This window comes from Microcebus murinus, chromosome 6 (assembly GCF_040939455.1).
Source record: "Microcebus murinus isolate Inina chromosome 6, M.murinus_Inina_mat1.0, whole genome shotgun sequence".
Taxonomy (NCBI): Eukaryota; Metazoa; Chordata; class Mammalia; order Primates; family Cheirogaleidae; genus Microcebus; species Microcebus murinus.
The window spans coordinates 95,042,326-95,067,299 of NC_134109.1; the positions used below are offsets into that span (position 1 = coordinate 95,042,326).

At 47.8% G+C, this 24,974-nt stretch overlaps 1 protein-coding gene across 1 annotated transcript in view; it reads left to right on the forward strand.

Annotated features, from left to right (window-relative positions):
• The window catches only part of LIPC (lipase C, hepatic type), a 155,515-nt gene that overhangs the window by 103,915 nt on the left and 26,626 nt on the right, over positions 1-24,974 (forward strand). The window contains exon 3 of the mRNA XM_020286049.2: positions 23,063-23,250. Coding sequence (XP_020141638.1) covers positions 23,063-23,250 — 188 coding nt within the window. The remainder of the gene's footprint in view (positions 1-23,062; positions 23,251-24,974) is intronic.

Consider the following 24,974-nt stretch of genomic DNA (forward strand, 5'->3'; position numbering starts at 1 on the left):
AGTAATCGGGTTTGGAACCACTGTACACCACCCGCCCCTTCTAGAGATTAAATGCACAGTAGCTTCTTAGGGTGTCGCTCAGGCCAGCAGGAAGCCTGATTAATGTTGCTCCATACAACATTTCCCAAGTTTATTTTTTCTTTAACTCTTTTTTTGCCCATAACTTTTATTAGTATCTCACGAAACTGTTTGGGATCAGAAAAGGCTTCACGAGGGCAATTTTTAAAGACAGAATGATAAGGCTTGACATAAACCAGGAATTGCAGAAGAGGAAAGGGAAGTGGGAAGGACACAGTTTGGGGTCTAGAGGCCTTTGAGAAAAGGGCAAAGACCACCCACGATTCCAAACAATGTCCAGAACTTTCTACTTGTGTTAGTGCCTTTCCTTCCAGCACCTTCCTGGAGAGCAGACAGGGCAGGGATTGCCAGCAGCTCGTGCCCATGGGAAGGGAAGGCGGCTGCGGGCATTGGAAGTGAAGCAGTTCGGCCTCTGCCTCCCTCTCTCCCGGTGCTGGCTCACTGTGACAACCTTTCCCTAGGAAGGGCAGAAAAATGAAATTATCCTGTTGAATCAATTCAGCAAGTAACCCACCTTCGTGCGGGCCCCGCGCTAGGAGCCGGGACCACGTGGATGCTTTAAGACGTGTACGGAGTCTAGGGGTGAAGTCAGCAAGTGAGCGAAGAACCCACCTGCTGTCTACACGGGGCCCTGGGGAGCAAGACAAGGGCCCCTCCCCCGACCGGCTGTCAGGAGGACTTTCCGCATGTTCTAGTCCCTGGAGGTTGAGGGCTGAGGTGCAGGAAGGGAGACAGGTTGCAAGCAGAGGGAAGTGCAAAGGTACAGAGGCCGCCAGGACCTCTGCTCTGCTGGGACAGTGTGCTGGCGGCTGGGGTGGGGCGTGAGCTGGGGGCAGTGGACGCCGGTCCTGGCGGGAAGCTGTCGCCGCTGGCTCATGCTACTGTGAGCTACAGTTGCTGATGCAGGAGGGCCGGAAGAGGGAGTGGGAGATGACTCACAGGGCGAGCAGTGCCTGGAAGAGAGAGGGATGTGTGAGCAGAATGAGGAAGTTAGCGAACGCTGGCGGAGGTGGGAGGTGGGAGGTGGGAAGACAGGCTCAGTCCCCCACGAGTCAAGCAGGTTATGTAAGCAGTCCAGGCATGCGTGACGCTCATCACGGTCATGATCGGAATGATGACAAAGACGACCATGAACTCTCTCCTCTCGCTCGTTCCCTGCTGCTTGTGGGAGTTGTGGTGGGGCTGGGCGAGGCTGCAAAGAATGATGATCAGAAGAGAGAGGTGCGTGCCTTTTTCAGAAGGCACCTGGGGCAGGTAGAGTTGGTGCAAGCCTCCCCACCCATCTCTGACACCCACCCCCATGCATTCCTCTGCAGAAGACAGGCTGGGCCCCACCACGCTCAGCACCGCAGCGGCCCGTATCTAGGACGCCCTCTCACAGACGCTCCTCCCTGCCGAGACTGGCCTAAGCCTGACCCTGCGGTCCTACCCCAGCTGCTGCCTCAGTTTCCCCTGGCCCCAGCTTCCAAGGAGCCTGAAGAGGCAGAGACCCGGGGCCACTGCACACAGAACACTCAGGCTCCCTCCTCTTAGATGCTAAATTCTAGTAACACATTCCCTGGGGTGTTTTCAAATCCAGACGCACCAGAGTTTGGTTCCAGCCTCACTGTGGGCAGGCCCCAGGCTCACCCCCAGCCTCAGGCCGGCTCTGGCTGGGGCTACTGCCCGGTCCCCACAGCGAGCAGCACGGAACAGGCCCAGGCTCTGAGGCCCCAGCGCTGTGGCTGTGAGCTCTGCTGGCTGCAGCCCCAGGCCCCTGCTTGCCTGCTCTTCTGTCAATATGCTCCCGCACCTCCCTGCCCCTGCTGGCTCTCAGAGTGCCACTTCTTTCTGCCAAGACCTCAGGCATTGCCATGGCCCGGCCCCATCCTCACTGATCTCGAGGTTCTTTGTCCCCTTGCAGAGCTCACTCCCTTGCCACTCACACTGGGGACAGCCAGGTAGGAGCTGCCTGTTTTAAAGACAGCCCAATTTCCTCCGGAGTTCAGTTTCTTCCAAAGAGCCTGGCACGTCTTAGCTGCCAGTGTGAACTGTGAGTTCCCAGAGATGCCCATGGCACTTTCCAACATTCATCACTTCTGACACATCTAAAATATGCTCCCTCCTAGCGCTCGCTCGTGATGGACTGGCTGCTGGGGAAGCGGCAGTCTCTGCAGGCCTCTGGGAAGCCCTTGGGGGTGGGGGAGGGGGGCAACAAAGCTTCCTGACCAAGGCCACCTGCTTCCTCCCGCTCCCTTCACCCCTTCCAAGCTGAGCCACTGCGGTCTCCAAGCTCCCAGCCGCTTCCTTCCACAGAATTCTTCGCACCTTGGCTCCCATGACTTCCAAGCACTCCGCCATCTGCCGGGTCCAGCTCTGCCAGAGAGGAAGCTGCCTACACGGGGAGTTCCCTGCAGGGCCACCTTTCCTCTCTCAAGTCACTGTTACTCTCACAGGTCGGTCTTGGAAGGAGACTGAGCCCCTGACCTCAGCTGAAGTCAAGGGCCCCCAAGGTAGCTCAAGGCAAGACGGTGGGGCATCTAGCTAGGCGGGCAGGCGAGCCAACGAGACAGATGAGGCGAGCAGACCCTTTGGCCCCACGGCCAGGCAGTGGGAGCCCAGCTCCTAGAGCCCTCTGGGGCGTGCGAAGGGGGTCGGGGCAAGTGGGCAGCATCCAGACAAGTGGATATCATGCAACTGCCAGAGGCAAACAGGCTGGGATTCTTTCCTTATTTAAAATTATTTTCAAAAAAGTAAATAATCGCATGCTCATAAAGTTAAAAGAATATAAAGTAGAATAGATTTGCAAAATCTGACCTTCTCTCTCCAAGGGCCTCATCCATTCTCTCTCCCCCTCACCTTACATAACCACCTATATCAATTCCATCGTATCTTTCCAACACATCTTTATGCAAATAAAAGCAAAGATGCATTTATTTACTTATGCCCCTACCCTTCCACAAAAGGTATCACACTCTAGATACCATCGTGTGCCTTACTTTTGTCACTGAGCACTACATTCCAGAGATCTTTTCAAACCAATACAGAACAAAGTGTTTTCCATCAAGGTGCAAAATATTCCACTGAGGGACATGTCCCAGTTTAGTCGTCTGGTCTCTGGATAGACACGTGGGATGTTTCCGGTATTTTACAATTCCAGAAAATCTTGCAGTGAATGACCTTGTGTTCATTTCATTTCATACGTGTGCAGATAAAACCACAGAGTAAATTCCCAGGCAGAATTTATGCTGGGGGAAGAGTATCAGTCAATTTTTTAAATGTTTACCCATCTGATAGGTGAGACCTTTGTCTCAATATAATTTTAATTTGTGTGTTTCATCTCAGAATGAGGTTGAAGATCTTTCCATATGTTAAAACGTCATTTGTAATCCTTTTCCTGTGAAATGTCTCTTCCTGTCCTTGGCCCATTTTTCCAGAGGTTGCTGGTCTTGTTCCATTTGATTTCTAGACGTTCTTTATGTGTCGGCAGATGAGCCCTTTGTGTGAAGAGTTGCAATTGTTTCTTTCTCACCTTATTATTCATCTTCTGGTTTTGCTTATGGCATTTTTATTTTAGTTTTTTATTTACTTAGCCATGCAGAAGTTTTTTGTTTGCTTTAATGTAGTCTAATTTAACAATCTTTTACAGCTTCTGAATTCTGAGTCACAGAGGGAAGTCTTTGCTCAAAAGGTTGTAAAGGAATTTGCCCATAATTTCTTCTAGTCATTTTATAGTTTTCATTGTTTTATTGAAAATTTGATCCGTTTGGAGTTTTTCCTGGTATAGGAGGGCCATCCAGAAAGGATGCAGCCATTGTTAATGTAACAAGAACGGTTACATGGCTGTATAGCCCTTGTATAGTATGAGGTATGGATCCAACTTATATCTTTCTATCTTTTCCCAGGTCTCCCAATACTATCAATACTATACATCTTTTTTTTTTATTTCAGCATATTATGGGGGTACAAATGTTTAGGTTATATATGTTGCCCTTGCCCTACCCCTCGAGTCAGAGCTTCAAGTGTGTCCATCCCCCAGATGGTGCACATCGCACTCATTATGTATGTATATACCCATCCCCTCCTCCCACCTCCCACCTGCCCGACGCCAGATAAATGTTAATCCCACATGTACACTTAGGTGTTGATCAGTGAAACCAATTTGCTGGTGAGTACATGTGGTGCTTATCCTTCTGTTCTTGGGATACTTCACTTAGTAGAATGGGTTCCAGTTCCATCTGGGAAAATACAAGAGGTGCTGTATCACCGTTGTTTCTTATAGCTGAATAGTACTCCATGGTATACATATACCACATTTTATTAATCCACTCATGTCAATACTATATATCTTTTAAAGTCCACCTTTACCCGACCTCACCAATCTCCAATTTAAGATGCCACTTGATCAAACACTGAATTCAAATATACATAGGTGGGTGTCCCGGATTTCTGTTCTGCTTCTTTGCTCTGTCATCCCTGCACCAGGATACACAGTTTGAATTACTGGATGTTTGTATGTCTTAATATCAAGTAGGACAACTCTTCCCCCCTAGTTCTTGTTTCCTTCTATTTCTTTTTTTTTTTCCCCTCCCCAGAGCTTCCCTGGCCATTACCGACAAGCTGAGCTCTGCCACTGGGCTCTCTTCTCGCTCACGGCCATGTTTAGTTCCCCTCTATTCTACAAGGAGGCCAACTATGCCAGAGAAAGCCAGAGAAAGACGCAAGCGCAGCTCACTTCCCACATAAGTGGGAGGCCCAGGAGCAAGGCCTTCAGGGAGAGCCTCCGTGGGCCATGTCCCTGTGCCTCTTTGACCTTTGGAGCAAAGCCAAGTGGAAGACCAATGTCTTCCTAAAGGCTTGGACTTCAGGAAGTCCAAGCCTTGGCATTGATCTTCTGGTCCATCCAACCTGTTAAATGAAGGTGATCCCAGGTTACCTTGACATGAAGACTTACTTGTCTGATATTCTATCCCCTCACGATCTGTTACTGAGGGGGCCATGGAAGGACCCTTCAAGGAGGGAGAGTTGCTGTTATAACAGCAACTTCAATCACTCCTTCTCCTACCACCAATACCACCATGGCCGCCTCCATTCATTGAGCACCTGCTATATCCCAGGCGTGGTGGGAGGCACTTTACACGTTTATCCCATGAGGAAAGCATCTGTAAACTTGCCCAAAATTACAGCTCATTAGTGGCAGAGCCAAGCTTTGGATCCCAGCCTGGTTCTGAAACTCATATTTTAACCGCTGGGCAAGTTATTCTCAGAATGATCTGCCGCCCTGGGGTAATACAAATTCCCAGTCCTCCCCAGACCTACTGAACCAGCTGCTCTGGGAATGGTGCCTGGGTGGCTGCATCTCGGGCACATGACTGCGTGAGAGCCACCGCTCTCAGATGCGGAGGATCAGGGCAAGTAGCAGGGCGCCGGGAGGGCGCGCATTCCCTTAGCAGAGCTGTAGGGGCGGAGTGCTGGCTGGCGTGTTTTGCAGCCACACCTTTATTTCCCCTATAGCCTGGTTTGGCTCCTCTAGGTGCCTGATTCAGACAGAGCACCCCAGAGCTGGAGCACCCCAGAGCTGGAGCACCCCAGCCGGAAGAGGCAGGGACTCCACAGGGCAGGCTCCAGAGCTGCCACATGATGCCAATAGATTTCCATTGCCCAGGAAATGGCCCAACAAGAGAGGTGAGGCTGAAATCCTCACTCCAAAGAGGATTTTCCAGGCACAAAGTCACAGTGCCACGCCATGCGGCTAAGGCAATCTGCTACCTAAAAGAGGTGCACAGAATTCACAAAGAGGTGCTAAGTAGGATGGCAAAGGTCTTGGTGGATAAGTACCAACAAGTACCGGGAAGGAATTATGTTGGGTCAACACATGAAAGGCAAGTTTCGAAAGGAAAGAGAAACAGTGCATGGCATGCCAAGCTTGCAACTAATTATTTCATCCAGTGTTCACAACAACCCTATGAGACAAGTCTTCCTACTTCTAACTTAGGAGAAGGAAACTGAGACATGCACAGGGTAGGTGATCTTCCCCAGGCTGCACAGTTAATAAGGGCTAAAGGGCAAACGCAGAGACGCCCGGCCCCAAAGCAGCACCTTTTCCACCGCCCCACCCTGTCTCTGCCACAGCCACCCTCCCACCCTCCACCCCCGTGCAGCCTGGAAGCTGTTGGGGTGCACGTCCATCCGTAGTCTGAAGGGGGGAGACAGCAGTCAGCTGGGCCTGCAGACACAGATGGTGGGAGGAGGACACAGGTCCAAAAGAACATCATAGGGGAAGTGGAGCACACGCCCAGAAAAGGTCTGTAGTCACAGAACTTAGATGGGTGGAGAAATAGGATTCTGCTCCTGGCTTGATTGTTTAGGCAGCTGTGGGCCTTGGGCCAGTCGCTGAACCCCTCCTTACTTCTTCTTGCGTAGGACAGGAGCAGCCGTGCTGCAGACACCAGGGGCTGGCAAGTCTCAAAGGGGATGACAGGCACCAAGGGTCTCGGGGAAGCTGAAGGGCATGGGGTGCAGGCTGCAGCTGTTACCCCCAGCTCTGTGAGTGCAGAGGTGACCATACTGGCCACACGCGGGCTCATCCTTCTCCCACATTTCAGAGTCCTTCTCTCCCATCAGGACCAGCCTAAAATCATCTGGGGAGCTGGTGGCGCTGCCTACCCAAGGGGTTCTTCAGGCTGCCTTTATACCAGCCACCTACGGCTGGGCGGGTGCTCCCCCATTCAGCCATCGCAGCACGTACCAGACTGCGTGACAATTGTCCCCTCACTTGCCGCTACCCTGAGACCATGCGCTCCCTGAAAGCACAGTCTGTCTTTTGTGTCGTTGTGTCATGATGTTAAGCACAGTCCCGCCGCAAAGGAGCTGCTGGATAAATGTTTAGTGGAAGGAACAAAGGGACGGCGGGGATCCCCGTGGGCCTTCAGTCCAACACACACCCAAGCGCCACCCTCTCAGCCACAGGCCCCACCCAGGGAAGTCCTGGGGAGTCCTGGGGCCCGGATCAGGACATTTCCTCATCAGGTGACCCCACACTCCTGCCCCAGAGAGCACATCCCACGTGCCTCAGCCCACACCCCCCACCCATGGTTTACTTTTACCTTAAAGAGTAACCTTGGGGCCGGGCGCTGTGGCTCACGCCTGTAATCCTAGCACTCTGGGAGGCCGAGGCGGGCGGATTGCTCGAGGTTGGGAGTTCGAAACCATCCTGAGCGAGACCCCGTCTCTACTAAAAATAGAAAGAAATTAATTGACCAACTAAAAATCTATATACAAAAAATTAGCCGGGCATGGTGGCACATGCCTGTAGTCCCAGCTACTTGGGAGGCTGAGGCAGGAGGATTGCTTGAGCCCAGGAGTTTGAGGTTGCTGTGAGCTAGGCTGACGCCACGGCACTCACTCTAGCCTGGGCAACAAAAAGTGAGACTCTGTCTCAAAAAAAAAAATAAATAAAAAAAAAAAAAAAAAAAAAGAGTAACCTTGGGACTGTCCGGCCAAGTTATTGCTTAATCCTCTCCTGGCGCTACAAGTTTGTCTTTGCCCAGATTCCAACCACGGAGAGGGGAACAGTCTTGCAGAACAGAGCCAGGAGTTCCCAGGTCTCTGCTGCTCTGACTCTCACTTTTCTTTTTGACTGATTTGCTCTGGCCTCAAAAACACTTCTTGGGGGCGTCCTCTACTTACTAAAAGTCAGAGATGGGACAGTCTTAGGACTCACACATCTCAGAACCAAAGAGATCCTGGGAGCTGCTCTAGTACTCTTGGTTTTGCAGAGGTGAAAACCGAGACCCAACAGGTTCAAGTGGAAAATCCAGGACGGGAGCCCTGGCCCAGCTGACTCAGGAGCCGAGGATGTCTCGCTGCACCGCCATGGAGGCCTCAGAGTGGGCGGTCCCAAGCCCTCATTGTCCAAATGAGGAAACTGAGGCCTGGAAAGTGAAATGACTTTCTCAAGGTCAACCAGGATGAGTTCATGAAAAACTAGGACTTCACAGAGATCTTCTGACACACAATCACACAGAGTCCCACCAGTAGCTAAGTACGAGTGGCATTGTTCTGAGTGCCTAAGGCCATATTGTCCATGAAGGCAGATGCCACCCGAAAAAAGAACTTGTTGGGTTGCTTGCCTCACGTGAAATGCCTTCCCTTCAGGTCTCTCTGCTTTCTTCTAAGTCACCAGACGTGCAGTTCAACACAGTCACACTGTATACCAATAGAGTGCAATTATTAAAAGCCTGATTTCGGAGACCCAAGGGTCAGCGTGCTTCCTGCACAGTGCCGAAGGCCTGGCCAAGAAGTTCTAAGGGTCTATCTCAGCAGGGCGACTTTAACTTCCAGGGCTTCAAAGGAGCCACCTTCAGTGCTTAGTAGTATTGTATTGCAAAGAGCACAGACTTAGGGATTGGGCTGCACGGGTTCAAATCCTGCCTCTGCCCTGCCCTCACCCACCCAGGCTCTGAACCTCTGCACTGACCTCCCAGCACTGCGGGGAGGAAGCGGGATGTCTGCAAATTGTTCAGCCCAATGACTGGCACGGGGTAAATGGGTTGAAATCGTTAGCTATGGGGCGGCCACGGAGCGGGAGGTTAGGAGTAGATCTGAGTCAGACTGGCTGAGCTTGGGGCCCAGCTCAGCTGCTTCCTGTGTAGCTTTGGTCAGGGCACTTAGCCTCCCTGGGCCCCTGTTTCCCTTTGGGATAGCATCTACCTCCTAGGGCATCACGAGGACTGGTTAAAAGGAGATGTGCCGGTGGGTGCGGCGTGCACCACCTGGAGACCAAACATGCTAGAAGCTCTGGCATAGCGGGGTGGGGGAGAGGGGCAGGGGCAAGATATGTAACCCTGACAATATTTGTACCCCCATAATATGAAATAATAAAAAATAAAAAACTTTTAAAATTTTTTTAAAAAGAATAATAAAAAAAACTAAGGAAATCTGGATAAACTATGAACTTTAGTTAATAATGTATCTATTGATTATTTATTAATTGTAACAATGTATCATACAAATACAAGATGTTAATAATAAAAGAAACTTTGTGGAACAATAAAAAAAAAAAGGAGGTGTGCCAAGTGCCTGGCAAAAGGTGATAGCCACACGCACGCCCCCTTTATCCAGCCTACCAACTCCCTCCATGCCCCGGCACCCCATCCTCACCTTTAATGAGACTGTTCAGTGTCTGCATGGGCTTCTCTGGGTTGGGCACATGTGTGGCTGACCCCTCTTGGGGGACTGACTTGGCTTCAACTCCCATGTCAGGAAAACGACCACTATTTAACCAAGTAACCCACACCAGGCAATTCATCCTAGTGGAACTAATTCTCTAAAAGGAAAAGCTCTCTCTGTGAAGTTCATTGCAGGTTTGTTTTTAAAGGTGAAAACTTGGAAACATACTGTTTGTCCCATGATAGGGGAAATGGATACGTACATTACCCAACATTCCCTCAGTGGAATATTACTCAGCCTTTAAAAATGACAAGCAGGACCATGGAAAGACGTTTATTATGTAATGTGAAATGAAAAAAGCAAAAAAAAAAAAAAAACAGTTATAGCTGCACAGTTACATGAGAAATATATTTGCTTCAGGATGCAGAATAGAAACACACAAAAAAATAAAAAGTCAATCCATTAGGATGATGAAATGGTGAGTACATTTTCTTAAACATTGTTTTCCACTGTTATTTGGCTTTTGTGCAAATACATTTTTAAAAGAATAAGGAAGGAACCTGATGCTTGCTGCAGAAACAATTTAACTGAAGGCAAGCTCCATCTATGGAAAAATGCCTGGCACAGAACGGGAATGCAGAAAGCGCTGATGAAGGGGAGACTGAGTAAATACATGTATAATGAGTGAACAGAGAACATCACCTCAATGGGACATTGCAGCCCTGAGCCAGCACAAACTGAGACCAAGTGTGCATACAAGGCTCAGCAGACTGTCTGGCACACGGCAAACCCTTGGCACATGCTGACCAGCCGTGTCACCATCAGCAGTGGACGGAGGCAGAGCTGGTCTCGGAGTCTCCACTGCAAGGTATAGCGTCAGGGGGAGAGGCAGGGCTGGGTGCAGAAGCCCTGGGTTCCAATCTCCTTGCTGCCCCTAACTGGCTGTGTGAGCTTAAGCAAGTGAGTTCGTCTCTCTGGGCCTCAGCTTCTTCATCTTTGCAGAGCAGAATAATTTATTGAGATACTATGATGAGTTTATTTTCTCGCCGACACCATTCCTAAGTTTAGAGGTGTTTTCAGGACTGAGAGCAGAAGCCACATGCATCTAAGTTATTTTTCTATTTTTGTGAGAGACTAAGCTCATCCCAGTGCTATCCTAGGTATTAGCAGGGGAGATAAGAAAGACAGAAGATGATTAACTCCTTGACCCGAGGGACTAGGGTAGCAAGAATCCAGCCAGTGCCTCCACGTTCCTCCTAGAGGAGGAGGGGTTTGGTGCCACCAACCTCACAGGATGTCCCCCACCTTGAGCACAAGCCCAAAGTCTGGCTCCGACACTGGGCATCTCAGCAGCTGGGCCTGATGTACCCAGTGACCGGTGTGAACGCTGTGTATACAAGGTTAGGGTGAATGAGCTCCAACCAGAACCGCGCAGGACTCTACCCGCACAGGAGGGTGGGGACGCAAAGCTCCATTTAATTTGTTACAAAAAAAAATTTTTTTAAATGTGCTCCTTGTCACTCAACTTAATTTTTGCAGATCAAGATCGTACTCAGCGGTGAGCTTGTTTTTTTAACTGGTGCTCTCTCTCTCTCTAAAAAGTTACATCAAATTAAAAATCTGATATTTAGCCTTTTCTGATTTCCACAGTGTAAATATTCCCACAAGGCCCATTTCAAACGACCATCCTTAATTTACCAAACTTGGATGGGTAGGCAGAGACGCACACGATTGGCTCCTCTGAGCCAGTGCCCCAGACCCAGCACCCCACTGAGGTTCACACCGTACATGGGGTTTTGCCTAGAAAGTTCTCAAAGGTCCTTCCCAGCATGCAAAACCCAGGGTGCTAGGTTGAGGCTGATGAATAACAGTCAAAACCATTCACTCTATGGAGTGTAATCTGCTGATTTCATTGAAACATGGCCCCGTGGAACTGTTTGACCCTCCTACTCCCAAAGAACACCCCACACGAGGCAGCCCCTTTGTCAGTGAATAAATATAAATGTTCTAGATTGGATTCATTCCCTCCTTTGATTAAGTGGTCTGGGACTAAGAGCAGGCCATGTTTTGTCCTTAAGGGTCACTGAGAGGAAACCCACAAATCTTTCCTTCAAGTTGTTTAAAACAACATATTTTATCCTATAACTTATAACAAGCTTATAGGGCAGGTGCCACTGCGCGTCGCATTTCACAGGTGAGACACAGAGCCAGGCAAGCTGGCTCCGGGGCCCAGGTGTCTAATGGCACGGAGCCATGCACGGGGTGTGGCCCTCTCGGGTCTCTCCCATCCGTGGGTCCGGGTTGGAGAGGAGCCAGCGATCTTCTCTTCTCTCCTTATCTGGGAGCAAGATACCCAAGTCACCCTCTGGCAGCTGACCGCGGAGGAGGAAGTGGCCCTCACTTTCCTCTTACAGGCACAAGCGCTACCAATAGCAAAGCAGTACCTGTCTCCGCCTGCCAACGCTCCCAGAACACTTGTCTCCAGCAGTAACGTCATGAGGCGGGGGGCTCTGGGCTGAGGTAGGACTCACGCACTCCGAGACCCCTTGGCTGTGATACCACAATTAGGACTAAGGTCCTCCACCCCCACCCTCCTTCTGTTCCCTGTTGGCAATGGTGTAGGTCGTGTCTGAGATGGGGGACAAGGGATGAGGTCAAATGAAGCTCAACATCAGAAGCTAGAGCATCATTATAATAGAATAGTAACATTTTGAAACAAGAGCAAGCACAACTGAATTAATTTGACAATCGAAATAGCACTTGGCAACCCAACTTTAAGCCAAGACACCTCCCCCCACCCCCATTCCAAGAGTGGTTGAAGAATCTGTGATTGTCCAGCTCCTGGGTAGCTGGGATGGCATCACAGGACTCTTAGTTTTTATTACCCTGGTCACCCCGGTTGTCTGAGGATATTTCCCACAGGTAAGAAAACACCCCAGGCAGTTGACTTAAGACCCATTCCCTCTTTGCTAACCAGGGGCTTGGAAGCATCAGCCTTTACAAAACATGGGATGTGAGCCCTCTGGGCTTTACACAGCGATGGAGAGAGAGAGTCCCAACCCATCGCAGTAGAACGATGGTAGCTTGTGAACCAGATGCATGGTTTGGGGCATGTCAGTTGGCCTCTCTGGGTCCCAGTTTCTTCATCTGTAAAATAACGAAGCAGACTAGATTGTTGTTGCCAAGCAGAGGTCCCTGGTCCTTGGGGAATAATGGTTGGGGTGGGAGAAGGACATCACCCAGCTACTTTCAAACAAACTGTATATCTGTGAAAAATGATGTTGGCATCTTAATAGGGATTGCATTGAATCTGTAGGGAGATGGTATCGTATGAGTACTCAACCGAATGTCGAGTTTCTTTGCTTTTCTCTGGAATTCCACCTACTTGGTGTGGTAACGCTGATTCTCTCCAGGGGACTGGAAGTGTAGATTGGTGGTGTAATCTGTATTCTTGCTTGATAAGAAAAGGAAAATGAATTGCTCCACAATAAATACAGGTTATTTGAAATGCACAGAAAGAGAACAGAAAGCTAGAACTAAAACGCTTGGGTGGCAGACAGTGCATGGTCTCCAAATGGTGCATGTTTGTAGTCCCAGCTATTAGGGAAGCTGAGGCAGAAGGATCGCTTGAGCCCAGGAGTTTGAGGTTGCTGTGAGCTAGGCTGACACCACTGCACTCTAGCCAGGGCAACAGAGAGAGACTGTGTCTCAAAAAAAATAAATAAAATAAAATAAAATTTTCAAACTGTTTTCCAAAGTGGCTGTGAGTAGTTTTCATTCCCACCAGCAAAGTTTTCATTCCCACCAGTACTATTATCTATGAAGAGTTCTAGTTGTTCCATATCCTCCCCAATACTTGCTTTGTCAGTCTTTTCAATGTTAGCCACTCTAAAAGAAGAGAGGTGATATCTCATTGTGGTTTAAAATTTGCATTTCCCTCATGACTAGTGATGTTAAGCATCTTTTCTTGTGCCATTTGTATATCTTCTTTTAAGAGTATCTGCTCAAATCTCTTGCTGATAACATAATTGGGTTGTCTTTTTTATTCTTAAGTTATGTGTTCTTTATATATTCTATAAGTCCGTTGTCAGATACATGCCTTTCGATTATTTTCTCCTAATTTGGCTTGGCTTTTCATTGACTAGTCAGAGCTTTCGTAGAGCAGAAATATTTAATTATCAGATTTTTTTCTTTCATCATCTGTGTTTCTTGGTGTCCAAAAAAAAAATCTACACCCTCCCCAATGCCACAAAGATTTTCTCCTTTTCTTCTAGAAGTTGTATAGTTTTTTTTTATTTTAAATTTCAGTCTGTAATCCATTTCAAGATAAATTTAATCCTTCTGATGAAGTTTTTTTAAATAGCTGTCATATAGCACATACTACATGCCTGTGACTGTTATCTGACATATATTAACTCATCAAACACTCACAACAATTCTGTAAGGTAGTGCTATGATTCGAATGTCCCCTCCAAAACTCATGTTGAAATGTAATTGCTACTGTTAAGAGGTGGGACCTTTAAAAGGTGATTAGGCCATGAGGGCTCTGCCCTCATGAATAGATATTAATGCCATTGTTGCAAGAGTGGGGTTCCTTGTAAAAGGACAATTTGGGCCCCCTCTTGCCCTTTCTTGCCCTTCCACCTCCCACCATAGGATGACACAGCACAAAGGCCCTCACAAAATGTGAGCCCCTTGATCCCAGACTCACCAGCCTCCAGAACTGTAAGGAAATAAATTTCTGTTCTTTATAAATTAGCCAACCTACAGTATTCTGTGATAACAGCACAAAACAGAACAAGACAGGTAGGTACTATTATCAACTCCATTTTGCAGATGATGTGATGAGAAAATTGAGTCACATAGAGGTTAAGTAACCTGCCCAAGGTCACACAAGTAGTAAGTGTTGGAAATGGGCTCCAAATCTGGGTGCTTAACTGCTACGCTTTCCAGCCCCTGGCTTCACCAAGTACAGTTTCAATGTGAGCAAAACCAGACCCAGGTCCTGCTTTCATGGCACTTACCACCTGATAGGAGAGATGTTAAATAGACAATTCTGTAATGAATATGAAATTACAGTTGTGAAAGGACCTAAGAGAACAAATAATAGGGAGATGTGACCAAGTCAGGAAACTTGGAGAAACTTTCCCTAGGAGAGGGAAGGTGGAGTTTAGAATTGGAGAAAGAGTGATATCAACCTGAAAAATATGGGAAGACGTCAGAGCATCTCAGGCCCAAGCGACCATGCAGGCAAAGACCAGGGCAGGAGGGCGTGTGGCACATTGGATGTGGGATGATCATTGAGAGGAAGAACAATTTCTATCATCTTTTCTCTCTCCACTTGTTCACTCAGTTGCCATTGAACTAGAGGGATCAACTCTTCCTAGTTTTCCTAGAACTTTCATTCTTGAGCCTTGGGAGTTCTATGTCCCAGGAATCCCCTCAGTCTCAGGCGGACCACCACAGTTTGTGACCCTGCCTTGACCCTATCCAGGGTGGACTGTGCCCATGACCTTTGAACCACTTCAGGGAAGGGAGCCCCATGTCCCCAGGGGATTCCAGTACCAACAGAAAGCTTTTCTGAATGGCAGACTCTTTCATAACCAGATTTCTTGAAAGAAAAAAAAAATCACTCTGAATCTAGCCAGGTTTGCAGAGAGTACAGTTCAAGACAAAAGTTTAGAAGGGAAAAAAAGACTTTCTGGGGAAAAAAAAAAAAACAACCCCAGATTCTAGTTACTTTCTTCCCTGGAATTCACAAAAGAAGAAATTGTAGCCGCGGGCTACAGGACGGCTAGCAAAATCAGGCCAAAATGGACTAAGAAAACAATAAATCAGACTTGTGATTCATTTTCTTATTTGACAACAAAATGACAAAGAGGAAAACAACAAATAACAGGTGAAACAGGAATGCAAAGGCGATGGGAAGATGGCAGCCTCCAAGAGGTAATTAGTTATTTCAGCAGCTCTAGAACCCAAAGCTATTCTTTTTTTTTTAATGCCTTGATCTTTTTTTATTATTATTATTTTTATTTTGGCATATTGTGGGGGTACAAGTGTTAAGGTTATGTATATTGCCCATGCCCCCCTCTCCCCCTTGAGTAAGAGCTTCAAGCGTCTCCACCCCCCAAACATTGCACATCTTACTCGTTGTGGTTGTATATGCCCATCCCAAAGCTATTCTTAAAGAACAGCTAGAAAATAAATCCACTGAAGACAAATTTAGGAATTTCTGCTGAGTCCAGAAATCATATCTTAATGACCTGAAATGTAACCACAGCTTTACAGACCATCTTGTTCACTCCTTAGGAGGGATTAATGCTTTGGGTAATTGGAGTTCAATACCATGTTTCCTCAAAAATAAGACCTACCCATAAAATAAGCCCTAGCAGGATTTCTAAGCATTTGCGCAATAGAAGCCCTACCCCGAAAATAAGACCTAGTGATGGGCGTGGCTACGCAGCGTATCTGCACAACCCATGCATTTCATCCTGGAGCGGTAAAGAAGACGAGCAGCCCTTCTCATCTGCCCCACGAGAGCTTCATTGCTCGACATGAGAGATTGGGGCCGATGGCTCTAAAGGAAATAGAGTTGCAAGAAATTCAGGATGGAATTCGGAGTTTGAAGAGTTATGATGATGTTCCAGAAGAATACGACTTAACTCTATTTGAATAACTGTAGATTGTTATACCGTACTTAAATAAAAATAACATATCCCCTGAAAATAAGCCCTGGGGTGTCTTGTTCAGGAAAAATAAATATAAGACCCTGTCTTATTTTCGGGGAAACACGGTACTATAGACAAGTGATGCTCAGGTGTCACAGGATGGGGGACATTGCAAAGATTAGTAACTATATTGTTACTAATGTTATAGTAACTAATAGTTACTATAACTATATTGTTACTAATCTTTGAAATTGAGGCAGAGACATATTTGCGAGATAATAAGTAAATGGGAGGGTGGGATGTACAGTTCAGGGCAAAATTCAAGGTGGCAGGAGTGGGAGAAGCATTGCTCACCATGACCCTGGGCAGAATCTGTTCATCACCCAACACAGTTTAGCAATAGCTAGGAGATGAATCTGTAAAGACCCAGCAGTGGCTAACACAAACTTTCCCATCCTGCCACATAGTCCAAGAAATCCTGAAGTCAACGCTGCCCTTCTGCACATCACTGGCCTGACCACAGCAGCCAGGGACGGACCTGTGGCCCGACATTTATCTCATAGGATTGTTCCCTCCTGAGCAGAGGACATGGCCTGGAGGGTTTTCAGGGCAATTACAAAGTGATGGTCTTCCAGAGGATCCCTGCCAGGCCTGGGAGTATTTTCAGCAATGCATGTTTACAAAGCAAAAGCACACAAACACACACACACACACACACACACACACGCACACATGCCCACATTAGCAGATTAAATAACAAATGTGAAGATGTTGCACAAACAACTCTGAGGGGCGTAATGACACCTGAGGCTGCTGTCTCGCGTCCCTGTGTCCCCAGCACCAGCCCATACGTGGAAAGTGCTCCGCAAATGTTGAACTGAGCAGGAGCACCCAGCCCAGGCCTCAAGGGCAGAAGGCAGGTCCCGACTCCCACCAGGTGTTCTGCTGCACAGTCCTTGGTTCTGTCCTGTGGCAGGTGGCCCAGCCTCGTCACCTGCAGTCACTCACCTGATGTTGATGCCCTTCTCCAAAAATAAGTGAAGTGATAGGAACCCTCAAACCTGCGGACTGACTTAGGAATAGAGAAATCGCTTGCTACAAGGAATCTAATGATAGAAGTGGAATGGCTGGACCCAGCTTCTCCCTTTTGACTGATCCTGAGGATGGTTTCGCTGCTGCAGGAACTTGCTGTCACGCAGGTGGCAATGCCAAGCCTCAGCACATCGCCTCCTGGGCCGGGGTACAGGCACTGATTCCCTCGTAGGGTTCGACTGCTTCCCTTAGTTAACACTCCCCCTTTCGAAACCACAGTGTCACACACACACACACACACACACACACCCCGTTCTTATCCTTAGTGGGTCTTTATCTTCTAAAGGCACAAGAAAAATGCCAATTTCAGAAAATAGGCTACTCCCATCTCAAACAATACGGAACCCATTTCTTGACTCATAACTGAATCATTGCTTTTCCCCACAGCTAATCACAGAGTTGTTGGAAAGTTGAGACGAGTCAATACAAATAGGACTGTTAGAAAAGGGCCTGGCACAGGGAAAGCACTCAATATTTATCAGCTTCAAAAAATGCTGAAAATCAATTCAGATATATATGCATATAAAATGACAGATAAACAGGATCCTACCTAAGGAACTAATGACTCTGCTTGTAGGAATCTACAAGTAGAAAATACTTGAAGAAAATATATGAAGAAAATATTCATAGATTCAGACAAACATTTATGTGTAAAGGTGATCATCAGAGCATTGTTTGTAATAGAAAACAAAAACCTGGAAACAATCTAAATTTCCAACAATAATGTAATAAATTATGCCACTTTTCAAAAACATGTTTTTGAAGGATCTTTGATGCTGCAAGAAAACTATCATGACAGGTGAAGAGGGATATAAAACCATTCATGTAATATCATCTCAGTTACAGACACTCCAGATGAATATCTATAGAACAAGTATCTCCATAAGAAAAGATAGGAAATATTCCAAATGTTACTTATGTGTTTTTCCTAAATAATAAGATTTTTTATTCATTTCGGCATTTTCCAAATTGCATGTATACAACAATACTGTAATAATTCTACAAAAAGAAAAATAAAATATAAAACAGTTGAGTCTATTGCAATACCACAATTTGGGGGGGAAAAGAAAGAGGAAGAGGTCCGGACTAGGCCAGTGGCCAGGGTAGAAAAGATAATTCTGAGGCTGGGAGGTGAGTAAGCTCTAACTTGAGCAACAGCATGGATGACTGACGGGGCTATGAACCAGCACGGGAAATGCAAGGAGGAAGGAAGAAGGATTGGGAGGAAGGAGAATGAATTCGGTTTGGCCATGCTGAGTTTGCAGTGCCCAAAGGGTACCCAGGCGAGAAGCCCAGCAAGAGCGGGCGATACACAGGGCTGACGCCTGGGAAAGAGATTGCAGCAAAGGTGTGGATGAGGCCGCAGCTGGGAGTTCTTGAGGTCACAGGCTCAGCTGAGGTTGTCCACGTGTTCTGAGCGTGGCAGGAAGGGGCAATCAGACTGCTCCCAGGAAGGCTCAGATGCTCGGGTCCTGGTGCTCTACTCCCACCTGAAGGACCTGAAGTGGCCCCTGCCTCCCTCGGTCCCAGGGACTGCTGCTCGATGACAGTGACTTAAATGCTGTTTGATGCTGTGGCTGATGTTTCCACTGAGGATTGCAAAGCTCTCAGAGTTAACACGTAAAACTCACTGCTGTATATTCTGTAAGAATGGTGTTCCAGACAACAGCCCCTGCCTCACCCAGAGACTTTTAAAAATTTATTTATTTATCTATTTATTTTTAGAGATGGGGGTCTTGCTCTGTTGCCCAGGCTGGAGTGCAGTGGCATGATCACAGCTGACAGCAGCCTCACACTCCTGGGCTCAAGCGATCCTCCTGCCTCAGCCTCCCAAGTAGCTGGGACTACAGACACATGTCACCACACCTGGCTGATTTTTCTTGGTTTTTTTTTTTTGTAGAGACAGAGTTTCAGTTATGTTGCTCAGGCTGGTCTTGAATTCCTGGCCTCAAGCAATCCTCCTGCCTTGGTCTCCCAAAGTGCTAGGATTACAGGCATGAGCCACTGCGCCCTGGCCAGTGACTTCTTTTTATAGCAATGGATAGGGAAACTATCTTGTGCTTCAAGACTAGGAAAGTGTGAGCACCTGGACACCACGAATCCTAAAACTGCTCCTGTTTTCCTCTTGGATGTGGCTCATAGGACACTCAGAACAAGATCTGTGGCCCATCTTCAGCAGCCCTATAGCTGATGATATATAGACATAAATGTATAGATGCATATATATATATAAAGAGATGTAAGTAGGATCATACCTAAGGAACTAATGATTCTACTTTATAGGAATCTCTAGCTTCACATAGTATGCATTTTAGGGTGTTAATACTAACATTTCTATCTCTGCTGTTTTACTGCCCTTATTTTCTCTGTCTCAATTTCTTCAACTATACATTTTTGTGAACTACTTAAAGTCAAAAATTTTCTTCCAGGCGGGGCGTAGTGGCTCACGCCTGTAATTCTAGCACTCTGGGAGGCCGAGGCTGGTGGATCACTCAACGTCAGGAGTTCAAAACCAGCCTGAGCAAGAGCAAGACCCCCATCTCTACTAAAAATAGAAAGAAATTAATTGGCCAACTAAAATATATAGAAAAAATTAGCCGGGCATGGTGGCGCATGCCTGTAGTCCCAGCTACTCGGGAGGCTGAGGCAGCAGGATTGCTTAGGCCCAGGAGTTTGAGGTTGCTGCGAGCTAGGCTGACGCCACAGCACTGGCAACAGAGTGAGACTCTGAGTCAAAAAAAAATAATAATAATTTTCTTCCATCTCATGTCCACCCATTGATTCTAACTCCTGAAGTTGTACAAAATATTTCTAGTCCCTCTTCTCCACAACAGCTCTTCAACTCCCATGTCCTCCACTAAATCTTATTTTTATAGGTACCAGAGCCCCACTTTCTTCCACAATGTCTCATACACATGTGTTCCCAGGAATCTTTCATCCTTCTAGACTCAACTGATGCCTCATCTTCCATTGGTCCCTCCCCAGAGTCCCTCCCCAGGGCGTTCCTCCCCTGCAGCGGCCAGCAATAGTCTCAATAGCTGAGAGACAGAGGCCATGCCCTGTTTGCCACCAACTGGTACCTAGCCAGGGCCTGGGGCATAATCCGTGCTTAATGAGTGAGTGTTGAGGAAGCGAGTGAATGAATGAGTGCGTGCATATCTGTATACAGTGCATACAACTCCCTGCCTCGTGCACACGTTACAGAAAGCCAAACCCTGGGGAAGAGAGGGAAGGGAGAGCCCAGCTCAGCAGCCTGGGGGCCTTTCCATCTGACAGCTCTTTCCCGTGGCCGCTCCTGAACAGCCCTGGAGCTGATCTCACTGCTAAACCCACAGTAAATATACATAAGCCAGAACTGGTCCTGAGAGGGCAGCTGGGGTAAATTTTCACAGAAAGAAAGGATTTCACAGATCAAAAATGCAAGATGCTCAATGCCCCAGTTGGTACCTATTTTAACAACACACCCTTTCATAGGTGTTAATTACATGCTAAGCATCACCCTGAGCTCTTTACGAATATCTTATTTAACCCTCGGAACCACCTTATGAGATGGGTTCTATTTTTATCTGCATCTTATTTTCATACGGCCCTCTTAGCTATTTTGAAATGAAGAAAGGTGTAGCTATTCTGGCACTGAACAAAAGGAAATTAGCTTCGTTAGGTCCAAGGTGTAAATGGCCTACAGGTGGAATGTTAGCCTTTGATCTGAGATCTGGACCCCTGTGGGGTACCAAGTCCCTCACTAAGCATTCACCGAGCGCCTCCCAGGTGCCCAGTTCTCCCGCCCTGAGCTCACAGCCTGTGCGGGAAGCACACACACCTGAACGAGTGAACTGCCGGCTGCAGGCGAGCATCGCTGAGAGCAAGAGGGAGCGATTACCTCTGGCTACGTGACAAGGCTTCCGGGAGGGTGTGATGCGTCAGTTCCGCTATGATGGATGGAACAGCAGAGCGGGAAGAGAGGGCGCAGGGACCAGGGGAGCGAAGGGGCGTCTGGGAAACTATTGGCAATGGGGGAAGGGAGCGAGGGATGTGGGATCATCATTGCGGTGGTGGCCTGGGCTGCACTACCAAGCTTAAAGTCACTAACAGGGAAAGTCGTTTCTGTTCTAGAAAGATTCTTAGAGCAGCTGTGTGCAGGAGGATGGAGAGCCCAAACAGAGAGATCACTTAGGAGGCTGATGCAATAAAGCAAGCAAGACACAGTGAGCACAGGAAGCAGGGCATGGGACACTAGAGGTGTTCAGGAACCCCGAAGCTTTGGACTGCTGGGGAGGCTGGCATACAAGTGCAAGGTGACACCCCAGCTTAGATGGCCAGGAGAGCAGTGTGTCCAGTGACGCGGGGAGCCTGGGCTGGGAGCAGGCTCACGGGAGGGCGAGCTCGGGCAGTCTACAAGCCAAACGAGGCAGCAAGATTGTCTTCATTATCTCGGAAAAGTTATTCAGATTCTCACTCACATCTCCTTTAATAAAATATGACGCATTTCATTCTGTCACCGTGGTGAAAAATCATTGCCCTTTGCTGGGAATTAATGACCTTCTGAATTAATAACCTTTGGGCAGGAAAATTGGTTTCATGAATACCTTCCCTTTGCACTTCGTAGGTTCATCATCTCCCGGTCCTGCTGTCGCCTGAAACCAAAAGCCCAAGACTTATCATTTGAGAAGCCTGAATGATTTTATGACAGAAAGAATGATCAGGGTCCTTAATTGGGCTGAATTGAGTTCACTGACCAAAAATGCCCATGTGGTCTTGTGTCTGCCCCTGAGCCAGAAGGGCGACGAGAGCTTCCTGCCCCAGCTCTTGGCCTGACCCCTAATCTTGGCAGGAGAGGTGTCACCCACGGTGACATGCCCACCCATGGAAGCACGGCGCCTCCCGGGCTTCCCTCAGCCTCTGAGCAGAGGTGTCGCTCTCCGGTCCTGGCCCTGACAGCTGTCACGCTGCCTTCGGAGTCGGATGATGACCCCCTCCCACTCCAGAGTCAGGCCTGGGGGAGCCCCACCCCCAAAAGACAGGCTATAAGGCCCTTCGGTAAAACAGCAGAAGAGGAAATCTTGAAAACGATTTTTCTTTTTCTCTCCCACCCCCATGGTCTTCGAAAGACTCTGAATGGACATTCATCTGTCCTCTTCTGCTGAGAAACTCTGAGCAGCTGCCTGTCACCGAAAGCAGAAATCCCAGACTCCTCAGCACCCCAGGGCCCTCCCTGCTCCCGCCTGCCCTGCCCTATCTCCTGCCTCCATGGCCGCAGGTTTCACGCCCCTGAGCCTCCACTCGTGTTGTTCCCTCAGTTCAGAAAGCCTTACTCTGCCCACGCCAACACACACGCACACACACAAACACACACACACACACACACACACACACACACACACACACACACACACTCAGGGCTCCATCGTCCTTCAAGATGAGGATTGGCAGGCATTGCATTCCTTGAAAAGCCCCCCTCCAGTGCCACCCCCTCCCTCCATCAAGCAGAATCTATCGCTCCCTGTGACCCTCCCACACCAAGCCCACCCTCAACCCGGACCTCGTCCATGGAAGGCATATGTCATACAATGCATCTGCAAGTAAGAACAAGTTGAGCCACGTGGCATGACTAATGAAGATGATTTCTCCCTGTCTCCCTAGAGAGGAATGTAGGGGTGGGAACTGGAGACAGTGAGACCTGGGTTCAAACCCTGACTCTATCACTCATTGATAGAGTGATTTGGGATGAGGTATTTGCCCTCTCTGAGCCTGGAAAATTGCCTTGCTTATATTCCTCATGTCTTAGAGTTACTCTGGCATCTGACTGGCTGGTCGCAGAGATAACGGGACGAAAGGGTGGAAGATCTGGCCCCTTGGACCTGTATGTTGGGTCACCCTAGGTCACCCTCCCTCATCTGGCCATTCCACTGGAAATGCCCTTTGGGGTTCCCCAAAGTGGTGGCTCATTCTGATCTCCAGCACCTCACAGTAACCTCTTTGGCTTGTGCTCTCAGGAGCAGCCTTTTGGGGGACCCAGAGCTGGCAGAGGTGGAACAGGCGCCAAGCTAAACACCGTCCTCAATCCTATATTCCAGAGCCATCTGGAAGAAGATCTCAAGCTGTTGAAACAAAGAAAACGCTGCAGGAGACGAAGACCAGATTCCTGCTCTTAGGAGATAAGACCAACGAGGGCTGTCAGATTCAGCTCAACCGCCCGGACACATTACAGGAGTGTGGCTTCAACTCCTCCCAGCCTTTGGTGATGATAATCCACGGGTGGTCGGTAAGCAATGCTGACATGCCTTTTTTCTCTCTGCTTTCACGTTTTTTTTTTCTTCCTAGTGCATTCAATCTTAATAAATAGATGGAGAGCTGGTGATAACAACTTCATGCATGTTTGTAAAGCACATTCTAATTTTGCAAGTGCTTCCCCACCGTTTATCCCATTGATTATCTCGATTCGATGAGTAAACAGGGTGGGAAAATATTATCTCCATGTTTCTGATAAAATGTGGCTCAAAGAGGTCACATCGCTCATTAGGGATTACGGTCCATGCTGGAGGAGGCATCCTACCCTGCATCTGCATGTTTCACAGGGGGAGGTGCAAAGCCAGAGAGATGGACCCCCCAGTGAAAGGTTATACCAGTAAGCTTTAAGTTCAGCTGCAAATAACTGAGACCCAAATTAGCAGTGGTTCAGATAGAAGTGTTTTTTTTCATTTCACACAATAGTCCAAAACTGGCTAGTTAGATTTGGTCAGTGAACTCCTCAAGGCCCCAGCTCTTTGCAGCCCACTGCTCTGCCAGCTTAGAGTGTGATCCTTATCTTCATAGTCCAAGATGGCAGCAAGAGCACTTGCCATCACATCTTTATTCCAGGTAGCACAATGTAGTAAAGGATATAAACAAAAGGGTCAAAAAGCAAGGTTATTTTTTTAATAAAACAGCTTTATGGAGCTATAATTTACGTAGCATACAATTTATCCATTTAAAGTGTATAAATCAATAGCATTTGGTATAAAAGAGTGTTTTCTTAGGCCTCCCAGAGCATCTCTGAAATGCTTCCAATTACATCCACTGACCATACCTAGATGGAAAAGTGGATGAGAAGTATAGCCTCTTAAAAGAAAACATATCCTTGGGTTTACAGAGGAGTGAGGAAAGAAAAAAATAAGAGACAAAATAAAGAAATTAAAAAAAAAAAAGAAAAGAAAACGCAGGCTGGGCACAGTGGCTCCTGCCTATAATCCTACCACTTCAGGAGGCCGAGGCAGGAAGATCGCTTGAGGCCAGGAATTTGAGACCAGTCTGAGCACAAGCAAGACCCTGTCTCTACAAAAAGCAGAAAAATTAGCTGGACATGGCGGCACGTGTCTGTAGTTCCAGCTACTCAGGAGGCTGAAGCAGAAGGATCTTTTGAGCCCAGGAGTTTGAGGTTGCAGTGAGCTATGATGACACCACTGCACTCTAGCCAGGGCAACAGAGTGAGACACTGTCTCAAAAAAAAAAAAAAAAAAAAGAAAGAAAAGAAAAGGTATCCTTTTAGTGATGCTAAAAGTTCTATTATATGGAAGAAGGAAAGAAAGGAGACTGTGGGCAATGAGTGATGTCAAACCACCTGACTTCGGGAGGAAATCCTGCCTCCCTGGTTCCCTACCTCCCCATGATTTGAAGTTTAGTTCACGATTGGAACCCTCCTAAGATTTTGGTGTCTATTTCATGACTTAGAAACCTTCCCCTGCTATCTAGTTGGAAAGTACCCTTGCAATCCCCATCTATCCTACCGTGGGGAGCAAAATGGGCCCATCCATCCACCTGCCTCCCCTGCACCTCTCCCTGCCTCCCGTGTCTGATTCCGGCCACACCCAACTCCTGTAGCTCCTTCCAACAACAAAAAAAAGAGGCTTTCTCTCCTCTTGGCCTTGGCTCAGGCTGCACCCTCTGCCTAGAGCGTTCTTTCTCCTCCCCTTCTCCTGATTAAGTCCCACTGTCCCGCACAGGTCCTCC